This window comes from Dromiciops gliroides, chromosome 2 (genome assembly GCF_019393635.1).
Source record: "Dromiciops gliroides isolate mDroGli1 chromosome 2, mDroGli1.pri, whole genome shotgun sequence".
Lineage (NCBI taxonomy): Eukaryota > Metazoa > Chordata > Mammalia > Microbiotheria > Microbiotheriidae > Dromiciops > Dromiciops gliroides.
In genome coordinates this window covers 178,685,757-178,706,871 of record NC_057862.1, presented here as the reverse complement: position 1 = coordinate 178,706,871, position 21,115 = coordinate 178,685,757, and the positions used below count along the sequence as shown (strand labels likewise).

General features: G+C 36.0%; 1 protein-coding gene across 1 annotated transcript in view; it reads right to left on the bottom strand.

The window, feature by feature from the left end:
- Window positions 1–1,273: 1,273 nt before the first annotated feature.
- HNRNPC (heterogeneous nuclear ribonucleoprotein C) overlaps window positions 1,274–21,115 on the bottom strand; it is a 50,238-nt gene continuing 30,396 nt past the window's right edge. The window contains 5 exon segments of the mRNA XM_043983061.1: window positions 1,274–1,871; window positions 1,873–1,932; window positions 2,031–2,188; window positions 2,414–2,527; window positions 3,299–3,459. Coding sequence (XP_043838996.1) covers window positions 1,848–1,871; window positions 1,873–1,932; window positions 2,031–2,188; window positions 2,414–2,527; window positions 3,299–3,459 — 517 coding nt within the window. The 3' untranslated portion in view covers window positions 1,274–1,847.

The following is a 21,115-nucleotide window of genomic DNA, read 5'->3' as shown; positions in this document are numbered from 1 at the left end:
ACTTCCCTGATAAAAAAACATGGTCCTATGGAATTTTAGAAACTACATAAGATGGAAAGATTTGAGATTCTTGTTCACTATGTTCTAATTGCAAAAACTAATGGCCAATGGGGCAGCTAGGTGGCACAGTGGATAAAGCACCAGCCCTAGATTCAGGAGGACCTGAGTTCAAATGACCTCAGAAACTTAACACTTACTAGCTGTGTGACCCTGGGCAAGTCACTTAACCCCCATTGCCCTGCAAAAAAAACAAAAACCCAAAATACCAATAGACAGCATGATGTGACTTTCCTGTAGTCTATTTTATATGAATAAAAATGTCAGGTATTAGGCAACTTTTGAAGCCCAAATTGAGGGTAAAAATGCTTGGAAAACTCAGTGTATTTTATTATTTGCTTTGCCAAAATGATCCTAAAACCATGATTAGAGAATTTGCAAGTATTAAACACAAATGTACAATGCAGACTAATTGCCTCTGATTTAACAGGATCTCCTGCAACAGAGAACATCGTTGAAAAGAACCTGATTCTCCCTACCCATCAAATGACACCATTTTGTCCCCCAACTTCACTTCTTGCTTCATTTATTTTTTAGTCCTCTAACAATCACAGTCTTAACCACTCCTTATATTGTGGAGGTATTTCCCTCCCTAAAGAAAATTATGAATGGCTCATAATCCTTAGTAAGCTTAATGGTGTCTCGCCTTCTCCTTTATAATATGTAATTTTATTCAAAATTTTAATGTCCTGCCCCAACACACATCTGTCTTTGGTTATTTACTAAATGGTATGAAATTTATCGCCAGTCTAAAAGTGAAGCCCAATATGTAACTAAGTAAGTAATATGCAGATACCATCTGAAAAAGGACCTACAGAAACAAGAAATTTCAATGAGGTGGCATATGAATTCCCTAAATTTACTCTACAAAGAACAACCAATTGTGAGCAAAAGCTACCTACTACAAATGCAGCCTTGTAAAACAAAATTTAAAAGATAATTGGAGGGTAGGACCTAAATGATAAATCTTTAAGTACTAACTTCTAATAAAAATACTTCTTTAAATCATGGACATTCAATAAGCAAACAATTACAAAACAATGAAAAGCATTGTTAAAAAAGAAAAACCAGGGGTTGGGGTCATTTTTTCCTCTTCAAATTCCTGGTTTAATACATTTTTTTTATTTTGAGAAAAAAGTTCCAAACATCAGGCTGTTTCACATGAATAACCCACAATATCAACTTTAGAAAACAAAGTCTGTTTAAAAAAAATATATAAGCACACACTAATTCCTCTTCTGAATGTACCTCTTTATGCATTTCTACTGACAACTGTCATTCACAAAACAAAAAACAAACAAAACAAAAAGATTTGTTACATTTTTGTAGCCCCACATTGTAATCCTAGATAGAAGAGAAGACACTCAAAAGTTCTCAGGTACAAGGAACTGAATTAAATGAGATTGCCTTTTCACTTTTGGAAGTAGCTACCAGTCTCATGTTTGGATTGAACAGAGAACTGTGCTTACTCCCTGCATAACAAGAGATTCCTTTGGAGACAGCTGATAAAAACCATACAATCCTTTTTATTGTTAAGTCATAAAGAGGTATCAAAATTAAAAGAGTAAAATTACAGGAGACTTAATATAACTACTAGGAGAATTGAAGTGGGAAAAGGAATGACTAGGCGCTGGGCAGAATTAATGAACATGGGAAGGATAAAGTTGGGTACAACAGTTGAACATGTGCTGGAAGATACTAAGGGAGAGAATCTTGATGAGAAGTTTGATCAAAGACAAGCGCCCTAGGTACAAGAAACAATGGGAGATTTCTAAAACCCCAAAATGTGCTTAAGAGTCGTCCTCGCCATTGGCGCATGTCTCTGTCATCCTCTCCTTCTTCAGCTTCTTTTTCATCATCCTTGATCAACTCCAGCTACAAAAGAGACAAAAGGACAGAGTTAGAAGCATTACAGGTGTCCCTAGTCCCCCCCCTTCCACCCGTATCTTTCTTTCCTTCCCCACAGTTTTCACCTGGTCATCCCCCCGATCTTCATTATCGTCATCATCCAGTAGGTCCCCCTCCTCAGCAGAGTCATCTGCACCCCCCTCAGACTCCATCTTCACATTAGTCTCATCTTTCTTCAGGGAGCTGCTGCTCTGCTCCTCTTCTGACTTATCATTCTTCATCTCTTACTGGGGATGAGAAGGACAAGTCTGTCTAGGGGGCAAGTAATGGTCCACAGGATGTAGACAATCCCCAGCTAATGATCATACAACTGCAGCACGAGTCTAAATCCTCCCACAAAAATTCCCTTCCCAATTTCACAGTTCATATCCCACTACTTCAGCATATACTTTCAACTACCTTGTGATGTAACAGTACCCAACAACATCTGAGATAGAACACCATTTACCTGTTTGTTTGCTTTGTTCTTTCTCAATTTTTTCCAGGCTCTCCAATAAAGAATCCACTTTCTGTTTTATCTGGGTCAACTCCTTCTTAATTGTCTGAAGATCATCACCTTTCACTATAACCCCAAACAACAAACCACTAGGTTAGATTCAACAAAGAAAGCACAAGCATCCCCACAGAACTCTAAAACTAGACACCAGACCATCATTAGGCAAAGCTTGAGCTGGAATCAATAAACTTGTGGAAACCAGTTGGATTCTTTAGGCAGTGTATACTTTCTAATATCTGTTAATAGTACTCTATCACTCTCATTTTTTGTTTGTTTGTTTTTGTGGGGCAGTGGGGGTTAAGTGACTTGCCCAGGGTCACACAGCTAATAAGTGTCAAGTGCCTGAGGCGGAATTTGAACTCAGGTCCTCCTGAATCCAGGGCCGGTGCTTTATCCACTGCACCACCTAGCTGCCCCCTCATTCTATTTTAAAGACTCATTCCTTTCTACTTAATTCCCAAAAAACTATTACCTGCAGGACCTTCAAAAGGATAAAAACAAAACCAAAAACACTTCTTCCCAACGCATGTAAAAAAAAACACCTTTCATTTATGTTTTTTCCTGTATATGAACTTTTTTAAAAAATTAAACTGTAACTTCCCAAGGAGCAGACTATGGTAGGATTAGTTTTATTATTCCACCTGGTTGAATCTACCCTGAAACAGTTTAATGAATGAGGAGGGCACGAGAAAGTAGGACACCAAAATTACTGTTTTTGTCACTTACTTGCAAACTGATACTCAACCCCTAATATTCCTATCTACTTCTAACAAAGCTCTAGATCCTTAAAACATTGAAATTAATGAAGTATAGTTAGCTTCAATTATAATAACATACATTTGCCAGATTTGGATGAAGAGCCCCTCTGTCCACTTTTAGAATTAAAGCCACTTTTGCCTCTGCGGGAAGTGTTTCCTGACACACGTTGGCGTTTTGAGGGCACCACAGCACGAGCAATAGGAGGAGGAGGTGGTACACGTGCTGGGTAGCTGTACATCCTATAAGAAACAAATGATAATATAATAAATGATATGATAAATCTTTATATAAAAAAGCAACAGAAGAAAATAATACCTAACCTATATAAAACAATAAATTCATTTTATCTCATCCATGGTTTCTGGGGCTACCAGAAGACAAATTTCTTTCATGTTCTCCAAGCGCCGCAAAAAAATGAGAATGAAAAAGAAATTTCCATGTCTTATTAGCTGGTGCAAACACAATTTATAACAAGGTGTGAGTGCAAATCTAAACTGGCTAAAACTTTATTTTCTAAAATTATCCTTTTATTATAGCCAATATTTAATCTTAATCATTTTCCTAAATATTTTATTGAAAAGATTACCAACAGCAAAATTAATATAGCTGTCCTTACTTTAGAGAACAGCCTTGTCCTTTAGGTAGCAATGATTTCATGAGGTAATATAAAATGGCCACTAAAACACAGCAGTTTATCAATTTGTATGTATTACATTATATAATTTGTAAATATGTAACTTTGCATTCAGAAACAATTGCAAATTATAAAAATCACTTGGTACAACACCCAGCACAAAACAGACACCATATAAATGCTCATTTCCCTTCCCCTTATTAAACAGAGTATTATTACTTGTATTATTCTGCTGCACAAAATGGTGATTTAATACTGCCCTTACCACTTTTGATGAATTATTAATAACAGGTGATTTTTATGCATTTACCTACACTTTCACTTACAATTAACCAAAAGACATAATTGACATATCAGGATGCATGCTTGATAACTTGTTATTTCTAATATTCTTTACTCTTTGATGGCTTGCCCTTTTCTCTAAAGTATCACAGATGGCAAAACTCAGTATATGAGTTAGAGAATGGAAAAAAAAGGAAAATTATAATTATGAAAGATTTTGGTAAGATATGGCAAACCAAATTGTGAGAAGAATTGATTATGAATATGTAATTAATTTAAAAATCAGTTACCTCAGTAACCAAATTGCCTACAGCAAAGGTCAAAATCAACATCAAATTCAAAAGGCTCAAAGACTGGAAAACATATATAAATGTACTACAATATAACCCAATAAGCTGCTGACATCAGTGACTGGATGGGCAAGGAAGTGGTGCGCAGTGGATGGAGCACCAGCCCTGGAGTCAGAATGAGTTCAAATCCAGCCTCAGACACTTGACACTTACTAGCTGGGCTAGTCACTTAACCCTCACTGCCCTGCCAAAAAACCAAAACAAAACAAAACCCATTGACTCGAGCTATTTTTTTCCTTCATATTTCTGCATTGGTCATATTGTGAAAGAATCAGAACAAAGAGAAAATCTTCAAAAAAGTAAAAACAAAAAAAGTAGAAACAGTATGATTCAATCTGCGTTAAGAATCCACAGTTCTTTTTTTTGGATGTGGAAGCATTTTCCATCACGAGTCCTTTGTCATGGATCACTGTACTGCTGAGAAGAGCTAAGTTTATTACTAGCTGATCATCACACAGCATTCCTGTTACTGTGTATAATATTCCCTTGGTTCTGCTCACTTCACTCAGCATCAATCTACTTAAGTCTTTTCCGGTTAAATGTCTGACACCGGATTTGCACTCAAGTATTCCTGACTCCAGGGCCAGTGTTCTATCTATCCACTGAGCCACCTAGCTGCCCCTTCCAGGTTTTTTTTTGAAATCTGCGTGCTTATCATTTCTTATAGCACAATAATAGATTCCATTACATTCATATTCCACAACTTGTTCAGCCATTCCCCAATTGATGGGCTTCCCCTCAATTTCCAATTCTTTGCCACCACAAAGAGAGCTACTATAAATATTTCTGTTCGTGTGGGTCCTTTTCCCTTTTTTATGATCTCTTTAGGATACAGACCTAGTAATGGTATTTTACCTGGGTTCAAAGGGTACACAGAGTCCATAGCCCTTTGGGCAGTTTCAAATTCCTTTCCAGAATGGTTGAATCAGTTCACAATTCCACCAAGAATGCCTTAGTGTTCCAATTTTTCGATAGAAACAAGCTATTTCATAGATAGATTTCATTGATATAAAACTGAAGCTAATTATGAATCATCTCAGACAAAAAAAGACACCTAAAGGGAATACTGGTTTAAAATATAAATTCATCTATAAAACACTGATGAAAAGCACTGTATCACAAACCACACACACACACAGAGTCAAATAGATGGAAATAAGCTGAAATAAAAAGAGGGCAACAACCAAAAATACTGTGTATTCTATCTATTTCAATAATGGAACTACCACATTTATGAAGAAATAAAAATGGCAATTTTAATTAACTAAGAAAGATAAGAAAATGTACCACTACCACTTTTTTTCAAAAGTGGGGATATGGATATGGGAAATCATATGGCTGCAGGGAATTGATATATTGGTTTAAGTTTTCAATACCTATTTTTTTCTTTCACGTTTACTATTTTACTATAAGGAACAGGTTGCTAGATAGAAGAATAGTTACAAATGTATGGGATATAAAAGCAGGAAGACAAAAAAAAAACCAAGAATTTTTTAAAAATGCCAAATAAAATAGAAAAAAAAGATGGAGCTAGAGAAAAGACTTGACCAAGTATGTGTAATTTCCATACCCTTTAAGCTAAAAGATTCCTCTACTAGGCATATATAACCAGAGAAATCAAAGACAGAAGTTTCAAACATACCAAAACAGTATTTTTGGTACAAAAGAGCAGGAAATAAAGTACCCATCAACTGGGGGAATTAAAAAAAAAAAAAAAAAACACCTGACACACAAATGTAAAGAAATATTGCTCTGGGGGCAGCTAGGTGGTGCAGTGGATAGAGCACCGGCCCTGGAATCAGGAGTACCTCTGAGTTCAAATCCAGCCTCAGACACTTGACACTTGCTAGCTGTGTGACCCTGGGCAAGTCACAAAACCCCAATTGCCTCACCAAAAAAAAAAAAAAACCCACAAAAACCCCACAAATATTACTCTGCCCAAAACTGTAACTGGAACATTTTAAGTTCTGAAACGGTGGTTGATTAAATTTAGGGAAAGAGGGAAAAAAAGATGAACTGGTACAGAGTAAACAAACTGAAAAAACAATACACTGTTCTATTTACTAATTATAAACAGAAAAAAACCATTAAAGCAAAACTGTTGTTTAGCTATAAAAACCAAATTAAGAAAATGTACCTCATTTCATTGGAGTAGTACACACTGTTGTGTACTTTCAAAAGTTTTTTTTTTGCTTACCTTGTTTTTTTTAGTTTCTATTGCTTAACTCTTTTGTTCCCTTTTTAAATGCACACCGTCCCTACCTCTGCCTCATAGCTTCCCAACTTCGAATACTCTTACCCAAACTTATAGTTAACTACTTTGTGTTTATATCTTTAATTTGCTATAGATTTTATATGCATTTGTCTCCCTCATTAGAATGTAAACTCCTTATAAGTAGGTACTGCTTCACTCATTGTGTACTCCAACACAAGAAGGTAGTTAATACTTGAGAACTGATCTTTGTTTGTATTTCTTTACAAAGCACTTTGTAATTGAATATATACATGGTTCTTATGTGCTTTGGTAAAAGGATTCCTAAGTATTTTATCCATTTTGAAATTATTGAAAGTAGGATTTGCCTATAACTCTTGTTAAAGAGAAATGCTCTTAAGAAAGACCTTGTTGTAAACAATATTTATAGTAGCTCTTTTTATGGTGGCTAAGAAGAATTGTAAACCAAAGGAATGCCCATGAACTGGAGAATGGATAAACAAATTGTGATATATGATGGTGATGGAGTATTATTGTGCTATAAGAAATGGCAAGCAGGATGATTTCAGAAAGGCCTGGAAAGACTTGTATGAACTTATGTAGAGTCAAGTGAGCAGAATCAAGAGAACATTGTGCGCAGTGAAAGCAATACTGTTTGACAAAGAACTGTGAATGACTTAAATATCCTTAGCAATACAAGGATACAGTAAGTAGGGACTATTTTATCTCTTCTTTACCTAATCGTTTATCTCTTCCTCTTATTACTATTGGTAATCTTTCTAAAACTCTATGAAATAGTGGGGAAGAAGGGCATCCTTGCTTTCTTTATTCCTATACTCATTAGGAAAATTTATAGTGCATCCCCACTGCATACTTTTTATTTTTGGTTTTAGGTACTTTTTATAATATTTAAAAGATCATTCTAAGCTACACTTTTTGGGTTTTTAGCATAATGTCAAGTACCTTGTCAAAGACTTTTAGTAAATAAATCATTATTTTGAAAAAAACAGTTTTGAAATGTTTGTTTTCATCTTGTTAAACCATCCTCTGGACTTCTGTTAAAAGGTGAGGTTCACAGTAGGAAATGCAAAAGCAAATGTGTTTTATAGAGCTAGAAAAAATAATAACAAAACTCATCTGGAAAAACAAAAGGTCAAGAATATCAAGGGAGGATAGAGCACCGGCCCTGGAGTCAGGAGTACCTGAGTTCAAATCCGGCCTCAGACACTTAACACTTACTGGCTGTGTGACCCTGGGCAAGTCACTTAACCCCAATTGCCTCACTTAAAAAAAAAAAACTAATATCAAGGGAAATAATGGGAAAAAAAATGCACAGGAAAGTGGGTTAGCTGTACCAAATCTGAAGCTCTACTATAAAGCGGCAGTCATCAAAACTATTTGGTACTGGCTAAGAAATAGAGTGGAGAATCAATGGAATAGGCTAAACACAGGAGACACAGTAGTAAATGACATTAGTAATGCTGTGTTTGATAAACCCAAAGACTCCAGTTTCTAGGATAGGAACTCAGTATTTGACAAAAACTGCTGGGAAAACTGGAAGATAGTATGGCAGAAATTAGGCATGGACCAACATCTTACACCTTATACTAAAATAAGGTCAAAATGGATACATGATTTAGACATAAGAGGTGATACCATAGGTAAATTAGAGAGAAAGGAATAGTTTACCTTTCAGATCTTTGGAAAGGAGAACAGTTTATGACCAAACGTGATAGAGAGTATTATGAAATGAAAAATGGATGATTTTATTAAATTAAATTAAAAAGGTTTTGTACCAATAGAAGCAATGAATCCAAAAGAGAGGCAGAAAGCTGGGAAGCAACTTTTATGGCCAGTACTTCTGATAAAGGCCTCATTTCTAAAATATATAGAGAACTAAATCAAATTTATAAGAATCCAAGTCATTCCCCAATTGAGAAATGGTCAAAGGATATGAACAGGCAGTTTCCTGATGAAGAAATCAAAGCTAGCTATTGCCATAGGAAAAAATGCTCTAAATCACTATGGATTAGAGAAACGCAAATTAAAACACCTCTGAGGTACCACCTGACACCTATCAGATTGGCTAATATGACAAAAAAAGAAAATAATAAATGTTAGAGAAGCTGTGGAAAAATTGGAAGAATAATGCATTGTTGGTGGAGCTGTGAACTGATCCAACCATTCTGGGGAGCAATTCTGCCCAAAGGGATATAAAGCTATGCATACCCTTTGACCCAGCAATACCACTTTTCGATCTTTTTCCCAAAGAGATCATAAAAAAGGGGAAAAGGACCCACACACAAAAATATTTATAGCTGCTCTTTTGTGGTGGCAAGGAATTGGAAATTGAGGGGATGCCCATTAATTGGGGAATGGCTGAACAAGTTGTGGTATATGAATGTAATGGAATTCTATTGTGCTATAAGAAACAATGAGCAGGAGTTCAACGAAACCAAGAAGGACTTGCGTGATGAGTGAAATGAGCAGAATCAGAAGAACATTGTACACAGTATCATCAATATTATGTTGATCAATAGAATAGATGACTGCCAGGGAGAATTAGGTCGAACAAGAATTTCACGTGCCTTAAGAATGTTATGGTGGGGCAGCTAGATGGCGCAGTAGATAGAGCACCGGCCCTGGAGTCAGGAGTACCTGAGTTCAAATCCGACCTCAGACACTTAATACTTAACTATCTGTGTAACCCTGGGCAAGTCACTTAACCCCAATTGCCTCACTTAAAAAAAAAAAAAAAAAGAATGTTATGGTATGGCCCTGGAGTCAGGAGGACCTGAGTTCAAATCCAGCCTCAGACACTTGACACTTACTAGCTGTGTGACCCTGGGCAAGTCACTTAACAGCAACTGCCCTACACACACATGAAGAAGGGAGAAGGGGGGGAGGAGGAGGAAGAGGAAGAAGGAGGAGGAAAAGGAGGAAGAGGAGGAAGGAGGAGGTTAAGGTAACTAACTACCTGCCAAAAATCCCCCCCCGGGGGGGGGGGGGGCGCAGCAGACAGAGCACAGGCCCTGGAGTCAGGAGTACTGAGTTCAAATCTGCTTAACACTTACTAGCTGTGTGACCCCTGGCAAGTCACTTAACCCCAATTGCCTCACTAAAAAAAAGAAAAAAATTTCACAGGGGTTCACCACTGACTGAATTTAATTTCACTTTTCCAATAAGTAAACCCCCCAGAAAAGGTAAAACAACACAGCAGCATATAACGTATGCCCAAACAAAAATGACAGTACCTTCAAGGTATAAACTTTAGAAAAATTACTGTAGATTAATTCTTAAAGTTCTCACAGCACCTCTTCCCATAAACTTATTTTCCCCTCTTATTACAGAGAATGCCTGAACACTCCATCAGAGACTAATTTTTGCCCAGTCACGTGGGGAAATCCCAGATGGGGTGGTCTTGTCCCCTAAGAACCTATATAATAAAAGAAAAGGAACCACCTCCTAATGGAACACAAAGAATCTTGTGAAATCTCAAGAAAGCATGGAATCAGAAATTCCAGAATAGTTCAAAACAGAAATGGAATTTACACAATAAAGAGACAAAAATCAGATATAGCTTTCAAAGCCAAAACATTCAGCAAATGTCACAAAATCAAGCAATTTAACTACCTAGAACTTCTGAATACAGAAAATAAAGCATGAATCAAGATTCCCAATTGTCTCCAGGGGAAAAAAACCCTGCACCTCAAACTCAAAGATACATGGTAACTAAATTAGACAGTTCCAATGTAAAATAAATTCTGTAACAAAACTATTTTAAACTCACTTGAAAGGAAAGGAAATAGATTAAAATATTCCAAAAAGCAAAGGCATTCAGTGTGGAAAACCAAGCTAGTAAATGGGGGGACAGTTTTTAAAAGGGGGGAACAGTATATTCAATTTGCAAATACCCCAAATAAAATAAACATAAAAACTAAAGAATAGAACTATTTCATGTCTACTGAGTTACTGGGAAAAGAGAAATACCAAAATCTCACGGGCAAAAAAGTACTTCTACAGTAGGTAGAATTTAGCCAGCAATATGCTGATAAAGAAGGGAGTGTAACAGTAACAAGCCCAGACTCAGTGAGCAATATAAATTAGGTTTAAGGAAAATGGTGAAAGCTATATAACAACACTACAAGAATAGTTTAGCACCTATAAAATACCTAGCAAGAGATGACAACATGCTATCTAAACATCACACATCACCATTTATATATTACATCAACTGTCAGACAAATCCCCACACTACAGACTTCAAATTATCCTGAAGAAGTCATTACCATAGTTCATACTGATGGCCCAGAATGCCAGGACATCACACTAATTCATAAAAATATATGGGCATTTTAAATGTCACCATCCCAAATATTTAAATCACTAAGCCACACGAAAAAGATTTCAAGTATCAACAAATGCCCAAGGAAATAGCAAAAATGCCAAGTATACCAATCAGCCAAGTCATTTATTAATAAGCCTTTACCCTACATATATATACAAACACATTCACACACTCACAAACACTGGGAACACAAAGAAAGGCAGTCCAACCCAACCCCCAAAACCAGGAGCTAATAGGAGGGCACATACCAGATCCAGAGTAGATTAAAGTAAATTTGAAACAAGAGGCATTAGCAACTTGGGGGGGGGGGGTTGGCTGTGGCACCAAGAGTATCCAGAAAAAAGGAAGAGGCTGCTGTAGAAAGTGAGATTTGAACTGAGTTTTAAAGGAAGCCAGAGAAGCAGATAGAGGTGGGGAAAAGATCACTCCAGGTACAAAGAACAAACACTGCCAAGGCAAAGAGATATGAAGAGTTCATATCTTATTGTAGAAACAAAAGGAAGTTGATTAGAAGACTATGGTTCCGGGGCGGCTGGGTGGCACAGTGGATAAAGCAGCGGCCCTGGATTCAGGAGTACCTGAGTTCAAATCCGGCCTCAGACACTTGACACTTACTAGCTGTGCGACCCTGGGCAAGTCACTTAACCCCCCCCCATTGCCCCACCAAAAAAAAAAAAAAAAAAAGAAGACTATGGTTCATGAAAATCACCTTAACAGCTAAATGGGAGATTGGAATGAGGGCAATCTTTAGGCAAGAAAACCAATTAGAAGGCTACGGTAATATGTACAAAACTATGCTATTCCATTTTAAATAATGCTTTTCTACCAAGTGTGACATTGATATTTCTTGCTCTTGTTTTCAAGGCAAGAGGTGATGAGGGTCTGAACTGGTGGCTGTTCTAGTACAGAAAAGATGATCTATATTTTCAAAGTGCAAATAACAAAATCTGACAATGTGACACCAGATCATAAGGGCCATTTCTATGTGAACCCCACAAAAAATACAATCTTTATTAACGTTAATACTAATAAGAAAAAAATAGCTTAACATACATAAACTCTGGAACCAGACCAGTTAGAATTCTGAGATCAATCTTAAAATTTCTGTTGCTAAAAATTATGTGAATTGAGGGACATAAAAGAATTCCCTGATGTCTTCAAGAAGCCAATGTTTTATGAAGGTACTTGCTTTAAAAGAATTTTTTTTAAACAAAGAAAACTGGGATTAGAATGGGAGGGGACTTGCAAATGTCTTTTAAATAAAAAAGGAAAAATTCCTCATCCCTTCTACCTGCACTAACATATCCATTCCCACAGCCACCAACACAGGCCTCATCAGTTTCCATATAGGAGTATTAAAAGTATTCCTGCAAAAAATGAATTTCCTAAAGCTTTAAGTTGGATCATGTCACCACAAACCATACCCCACTTATAATAAAACCCAGTGGTTTCCATCACCACTAAAATCAAATAACTTGTTGGAACTTAGAGATCTTCAGAAACACTTTTTTACTTTCCTAGTCCTTTTGCCCTCTTCTCCAACCAATTCTACAATATTGATAGCCATCCGACTTATGATCCCCATATGACAATACCTTCCATCTTCATGCCTTGACATTCAATGGTTTGTCTTTCATGCCTAGAATGCTTTCTTACTAAGCACCAATGTTAAGAAACCCTGACTTCCACCAAGACACAGCTCAAGCACTACCTTCCAAATGAAGCTTTTCCAACATGTCTCCACAGATTCTAGAACTTTCCTCTCTGAAATAACATTTCAGCTAACCTTGCTATATTTTTTGTGTATATTATTTATGTATTCCCCAATTTAATGTATACTGCCAGGTCAGAAACAATATCCCCACCACTTAGAATAAAGTCTGGCACATAGTAAGAGTTTAATAAATAAAAACTTACACAATTGACTTGAAAGGTGACTTTTTTTATTTTATCTATTTATTTATTTTTTTAGTGAGGCAATTGGGGTTAAGTGACTTGCCCAGAGTCACACAGCTAGTAAGTGTCAAGTGTCCAAGGCCGGATTTGAACTCAGGTACTCCTGAATCCAGGGCTGGTGCTCTATCCACTGTGCCACCTAGCTGCCCTGAAAGGTGACTTTTTAAAAATCAATGCACAGCAATTCTCAATGCACATATAAAATAAGCTTCATGTGTCTCAAAAGCTTACCTGATAAAATTATTAAAAAGGAATGGGAAAATTTTTAAATATATTTCTTCACAGAATAGAACATCTGGTATAGTTAATTAATGGAAGAACTGACTATGGTATAACAAATAAGATCATAAATTTCTTCATTAAAAGCAAAATAACCTTATGGATTTTCAAACAGGATGTCTGCTACGAACAAAATATTTTCTGGCAAAGTTTTAATCGGCACTAAGGAGATATTCTAGAGCAAATGTGTATACTAGTTTCATGAAGATGTCTGGCTCAGGATCGAGAAGATAAATACCCTATAGAAAGTATGATTCTCCAAATGTTGTTTCTGGATCCACTGAGGTCCAAATTACCTCAATCAGAGCTATGCCTATTCAATACAAGAGACTAGCAAACCACATGAGTAAAGACAAGGATAAAAAATTGTCCAATGTCTATTTTATAACACAGTTGAATGGACAATCCAGCTAGTGAGTTGGGGACAGATGCTGTATTGTTTAAGATAATAAAAAGTGATTCAAGTCACTCTGAATTGCTCTCTACCATGTATTATCTTTTTTAAACCAATACTGCTCCATTAACATATGCAGGTATCAATCAGTAACAACTCAAGCTCTCAAGATGATTTGACTTCAGGGGGCAGCTAGGTGGCATAGTGGATAAAGCACTAGCCCTGGATTCAGGAGGACCTGAGTACAAATCCGGCCTCAGACCCTGGGCAAGTCACTTAAACCTCACTGCCCCACAAAAAAAAATTTTTTTTTAAATAATAAAATATATAAACTATAAGAAAACCTATGACTGGGAAAAGACAAGGCTATCACAAATCAAACAATTATGGTACAGTCGATCTAAAATTTTCCATTGACACTCAGAAAATACAAAAATACAAAAAGACGCAGAAAAAAATAACCTCTAGCTTGCTTGGTGGATTCTTCATGGACTACTTATGACAGGACATGAATCACATGTATCAAAGTGGAAAAACAAACAAACAAAAAGTCTTATTGCTCCTAGATAAGCAGGTATAAAATTTTGATTGTTCACAAATGGTTGATTCTATTGAAAAAAGTGCTTCTAGGATTTTCATCTTCAATAATTTTCTTAACATTAACTTGAAAAAAGAAGTCTCCCCCTTCCTTAAATGCCAAGTCATGTGATACAATGGATATAGAGTGATTCATGACACTGACATATAAAAACCGGAATTTTAAATCCTGCCTCTGCTCTTTGTTCCCTGATGATAGAGTAAGCTACTCACTCTAATTCTCTCTGATCCTATTTCTTCATCTATAAAATGAAGGCAATAGGCTAGCTATCCCCAGAGTCCGTTTTAACTCCATCTAGATTCTGTAATTGGAGCAGCTAGGTGGAACAGTGGATAGAGCACTGGCAGAACCTGAATTCAAGTCTCACCTCAGACACTTACTAGCTGTATGCCCTTAGGCAAGTCTCTTAACCCCAATTGCCTTAAACATCTGGGGCCATTTTCAGTCGTTCTGATATATATATATATATCCTGCCACTGGACCCAGATGGCTCTGGAGAGAGTGAGGCAGGTGACTGCACAGCTCTCCCTCAAATCCAATTCACTCCAAGTCATGACATCACCCTAATGTCATGGTACTCTTCAAGAACGTAGGACAAACAACAGATTCTGTGATTACCTTATCCTGATTTCACTTATTGGAACAGCAGTTCTTCACAGGTGGTAAATTCTCAACTACACTGGGTAAAGCTACAAATATTCACAGAGAATGAAATAAAAAAAAATTCAAAGACCAATTCCAAAGCCTCCTTGAAATGTTTGGCTTTCCTCACCCTCAAGGATGATAAGACTATTCAAAGTATTGCAAAGTTTAGTTATACTTTATAAAATACTCCCTTCTCAAAAGATTAACATAATCTTGACCACATTCTAGTTCAATTACCACTTCCTGCATGTGGCTTCTGATATACCCACAGCTGAAGTGATTTCTTTTTTCTGAACTACCAAAGCACTCAGTACATTTTAATGTACTTTCATATTATACCTTGCATTAAAAGATGGCTTCCATATCTTTCATCTCATCTCTTAAATGGAAAATGTCATGATAGGGATCAAGTATTCTGCAAACAGGTTCTGGATTCAAGAGGACCTGAGTTCAAATCTGGACTCAGACACTTGACACTTACTAGCTGTGTGACCCTGGGCAAGTCACTTAACCCTCAATGCCCTGCCCAAAAAACCCCCCAAAACCGAGGTGCTTTATCTCATTTAATCCTCAAACAACTGCATATTATATATTCTCCATTTTAGAAAAACAAACCTGAAGTTTAGAAGATAAGCAGATTGCACAGAGGGTCACAAAGATAATAAGGTTCTTATGTAGTCATTTTCTTTAACCAGATCAATGCAACTCCAGATCAAGAGGGGTTGCCCATCATTTGGGGAATGGCTGAACAAGTTGTGGTATATGAATGTAATGGAATTCTTTTGTGCTGCGAGAAAGGATGAGGAGAAGTTCAGAGAAGCCTGGAAGGACTTGCATGAACTGATGATGAGTGAGATGAGCAGAACCAGAAGAACACTGTACAGAATATCATCAACATTATGTGTTGATCAACTGTGATAGACTGGATTCTTATCACTGATACAATGGTACAAGAAAGTTCTAGGGGACTCATGATGGAAAAGGCTCTCCACAAATCCAGAAATAAAATTTTTAAAAAAAGAACTATGGAATATGGATGCTGATTGAACCATAATATTTCTTTTAGTTTTGGTGCTGTTGTTTTTCTATTTTAAGTTTTTTCCTTATTGCTCTAATTCTTCTCTTATATATACATGACTGATACAGAAATATGTTTAATGTTGTTATGTATGTGTATGTACATAGATATGGATAGATATGTATGTGTGTGTGTGTGTGTATATAAAATATAACCTATATCAGATTACCTGCTGTCTGGGGGAGGGAGAAAAAATTTGAAATTGGAAATCTTATGTAAACAAATGCTGAAAACTATTCTTTACATGTAACTGGAAAATAATATAATAAATAATAATATATAATATAATATATAATATAATAATAAATAATAAAATAATTTTAATTAATTAATTTTTATTTTCAGTAGAGCTGTTTGTGTGTACACATGTATACACAAGATGGATGCAGAGTAGATGGTAACTTCAGGGTAACAAAGAAAAAGGGGGAAGAATGTTATAAAAGGCTTATAAACTAGACTTGATTAGATAAGGTAAAAGTCTTGAAGAATAAAAAGATGGTATAAATAGGATGAATGGTGATGCCTCATAAGCAAGAGAATTCAGAAAGAGGAGACATTTTATAGCAAATGTTTCAGATATACTGAATGTGAAGTAGGACACAAAGGTAGAGAGAGAAGGAATCTATACATATATATATAGATCATCAAGTCTAGCAGTTCTCAAAGGGCATGGTCCAGGGATAGCTGGAGGTAGGGAGATGGGCAAAACCCAAAACCCCTTCAGGGGATCCATTAGGACAAAACTACTTTCATAATAATATATTTATTGTAATTATATATACAATAATAATATAATAAACAATGACACATATAATCCACCTTTTTAAAAGCTTTTTTATGCGGGGGCAGGGGCGGAATCCTCAGACCATAAAGAGCTCTCAAAACTTAAAAGATTTAAGATCTACAGATCCAATCCAACCCCCACCCCCTCACCCCCCTTCACAGATGAAGAGAAATTGAATTGACTTAGCCAAAGCTACAAAAGACAGAACTAAAAGCTAGATCTCCTGACACTTAATTCTATAACAATGCATATAGATTCCTTATCTTCACAATTCTGTTATAAAGCTTTTTGCTCATAAGAATGAATTTAGGCATCCCCTTTTTAAGCAGAAAGCAACAGGTGAAAAGTATCTTATTGTCAACTAGATGTTTCTTTTAATTCTTTAAACTAATTTCAAAATAGGGAATCCTTCCCACTTGTTGCAATCAACAAACCAGTATTTATTGTTTTTGTAGGATTATGCAGTATTGCCCTCTCACACATGTCCTGAGTGTTACTTAAGGATTCTACTTAATTCTTCACTCAAATTGGGAACACTTCTATCAGTTTAACACTGGGAATTAAATTAGGCAATATTTAATTGGCTACTAAACTACCTGAATTTTCTTGTAGCCAAAATTGTAGTACAATAGGATGGGCAGAGAAAAATTGCTTTTTACTACTATTCAAAAATCATTCTATAGTCTTTTATCCTTTAATAAAAAGAACAAAGGTGACTTTCCAACAAGTCCATCTCCCCCCACCCCCCTACATCTTTCTTTTCCCCCCATACATCCTTCTAAGTAAATGGGTTAATTATACTATTCTAAGGAACCAGTGGACTGCCCTTTTTTTTTGAGAAGCAGAAGACTAATCAACAAATAAGATGAACCACACCAGCAAATGTCTATAAATGTGTCACTCAACAGCTGATACTGCCTCAGCAATGGAAAGCAAAAATATCATGATGTACTGGTATTAGTGCTACACTCAGGTCAGAAGAAACACCTGAAGTTCAAATTCCCACTTCAAACACTACCCAATTCAAAACAGGCATGTCATTTTAATTTTCTCTTCCTCAGTTCCCTTATCTGCCAAATGGAAATAATACCTCTGAGTGCCTATACCTCAGAGTTGTTCTAAGGACCAAATGAGACAATGTATATAAATTTTTTGCAAATTTTAAAATCATAAATGTTAACTATTATCAACTTTAAATGTTCTTAATATAATGTTCACTATTTTAGTTTTTCTTCTAAAGCAATTTTTTAAAATTGGTATGTTTGGGGCAGCTAGGTGGCGCAGTGGATAGAGCACCAGCCCTGGATTCAAATCCGGCCTCAAACACTTGACACTTACTAGCTGTGTGACGCTGGGCAAGTCACTTAACCCTCATAATAATAAATTGTTATGTTTGGTAACTGCTAAGAAAAAAAAAGAGGAGGGCTAGATAGCATGAAGTTGGCAGTGTAGTCTCAGTGTGACTGAGATGGATGACCTAAACCAGTTTCACATGACTATCCAGAGGAGCAAGTCACCAAACTACTAATAGCTTGATGTAAGGTGGTAGGCATTATTTATAAGGTATATACATGTCATGGAACTATCAAAAACAGGTATTAAAAATTATAGGAAACAAGGACAAATAATTTATACAATTACCACAATAAGGTAAAAGGGGGAGGGGGGAGAGAAATGATACTTAAAGAGATCTCAAATCTAGACTAACCAAAAAATATTCTAATTGATAATATGACCTACTCTAAATGGACATACCTAGCAGAAGGGAGAAATCTGCTGGAGGAGACTGGGGGGGAGGAGGGGGGAATGGTAGAAAACATTTTCTTTTTAATGTCATCACTTTACCTGAGTAGAAATCAAATACCTCCAGTTAAAAATAAGATCTACTTTTCTGTCTCAGTAACGGCATCCTCATACAGTAAGATACACAGCAAGAAAATACCAGGTCAGAGGACTTTAAAAACGCAATATCTGAAATATGTTTAATGCGATTTTACATATATAACCTATATCAGATTGCTTGCTGTCTTTGGGGAGGGGGGGAAGGGAGGGAGAAAAATTTGAAACTAGAAATCTTATAAAAACAAATGTTGAAAACTATCTCTACATGTAACTGGAAAATAATAAAATACGTTTGTGGAGGGAAAAAAAATCCAATAGTTCTGAATGACAGTACTTCCATGACAACACATACTTAGGGTATGAGGGATGTTTTGTTTTTGTTTTCAGGATTATTCTCCCACTATAAAAAGAGATGCTGGGGGGCAGCTAGGTGGTGCAGTGGATAGAGCACCAGTCCTGGAAATCAGGAGTACCCGAGTTCAAATCTGGCCTCAGACACTTAACCATTGCCTCACTTAAAAAAAAAAGAGATGCTGGTTTATGCTAGGCATTTCAAAGTGATTACTTAGGTGAAATAATAAAATTCGGTTTTGAACTTATACCCAGTGACCTCAGGATAACCAATGTTCAGGAAGCAGAGCAGTTAGGGTTCAATTTACCATAATTTACCACCTTTTATATGTTAACACTAGTACCTCAAACCTTTTAAAAAAGTTGACTAAGCAATAAAGGAAGAAGGAGTAATATATTTTGAGTCTGAGTTCCCTATTCTAATTTCACTACCACACACATTATGGAATATAAATCCTGTTAGTTCCAACTTCTTTATTACAAAATAACAGTAAGGGGCAGCTAGGTGGCACAGTGGATAGAGCACTGGCACTGGAGTCAGGAGGACCTGAATTCAAATTCGGCCTCAGACATTTGACACTGTATGACCCTGGGCAAGTCACTTAACCCCAATTGCCTCACCAAAAAAATAAAACAAAATAACTGTAGATCAAAAAATCAGTTCCTATCTTATCAATGAGAAAAACAGCAAAAAGCAATCTCCTCCTATATTTTAAGGTGGAAAATAAGATAAACTGGATGTTCTTTTATTTTTCTAGGTTAGTATGAAACCAACACTCTTAGTTTTGGAAAAAAAATTAATGTTTTCTCTACAGAGATGAAAGTATTCCAGCTTAAATATAAAAACCTGAAAACTTCTTTATGAATAAACTATAAATTATGAAACCCAATAAAGTGATAATAAAATCAAAGAATCACTAGGGTAGAAATGGAAAGGACTTAGAGGTCAATTATTATCCTTTGAGACCATTATTTGGTTATAAGATTACTGGTTAATTGGTTTAAATATCAGTTTTCTAAATTCCATAAGAAATTAAGATTAGTTAGCTTGTTCTGATTTTCATTTCTTTTATATGTAATTTGGATTCATGAAAGAATCCAAAGAAAGGGTTGTTAATATTTTGGAACTTTTATTCTTATGTGGTCTAATTTGTTAAATATTTATCTTGGATATCAAATACTTAAGATATGACAAAACATTTCTATCAGTCAAGTGCTTCCCTTCCAATGCTATATACTATTTTGTGCAAAAAACTTGTTTCATGTAATCAAAATTAACTATTTTCTCTTTATAATTTTATCTTTTATAATTCTCAATCAAACCTATAACTATGAATTATTATAGTATGATCTTTAATACTGAGGTCATGTATCTATTTTCAATTTATTATACAATGTCAATGTCAGAGGGTTGTACACACTAGTGGACTCGTTGCAACCATTCTAGAAAGCAATTTGAAATTCTGCATTAATATTGATCACTTTGCTAGGGAGTTTTCTTCTTCCTCTCTGTCTTGTAAAAATTTTTTGTGGTAAAAATTACTGGAGTTTTAGCTGACTCATTTGGGAGGGGCCACACCTGGCCCACCCTGAAGTTACATATGCTACTGAGGTCAGAAGGAGAACTCTCCATAGGCAGCTTTTGAAGGACCTCCCCTTCTTCAATGGGGAGAAGGGGGATATTAGAAAAATCCCTGGTGACAAAGCAAAGTATGTCAATAAAAATTTAAGAAAAAGAAATACATTCAGTGAAAAAGTAATGGAAAAAAGATTGCAACTAAGAAAATAAATGCATGGGAAAGTATGGCTTAATGGGTTCTGGGCCAGATCCTGTACTACCTCTGATATATACTTGCCCGACAACACTTCAGTACTCTAGGCCAGACTAAAAAACTCTGGCTCAATGAGATTAAAATGTAATTAGGAAATGTTTAATTTACTAAGTTCCATGTCAATACTGCAGCCCCAAGAATACATTTCTACTTGAATTTGACACCCCTGCTCTAGGCAACTCTAATGTTCTAAGTTGTAGAAAAGAGGCAGTTTTCTTACCAGGAATCTCCAATATAAATGAAAGAGCAAGTCTAATACCAATCCCTAAGGTAAGACATAGAAATATGGAGGGTGCTAAGGAATAAAACT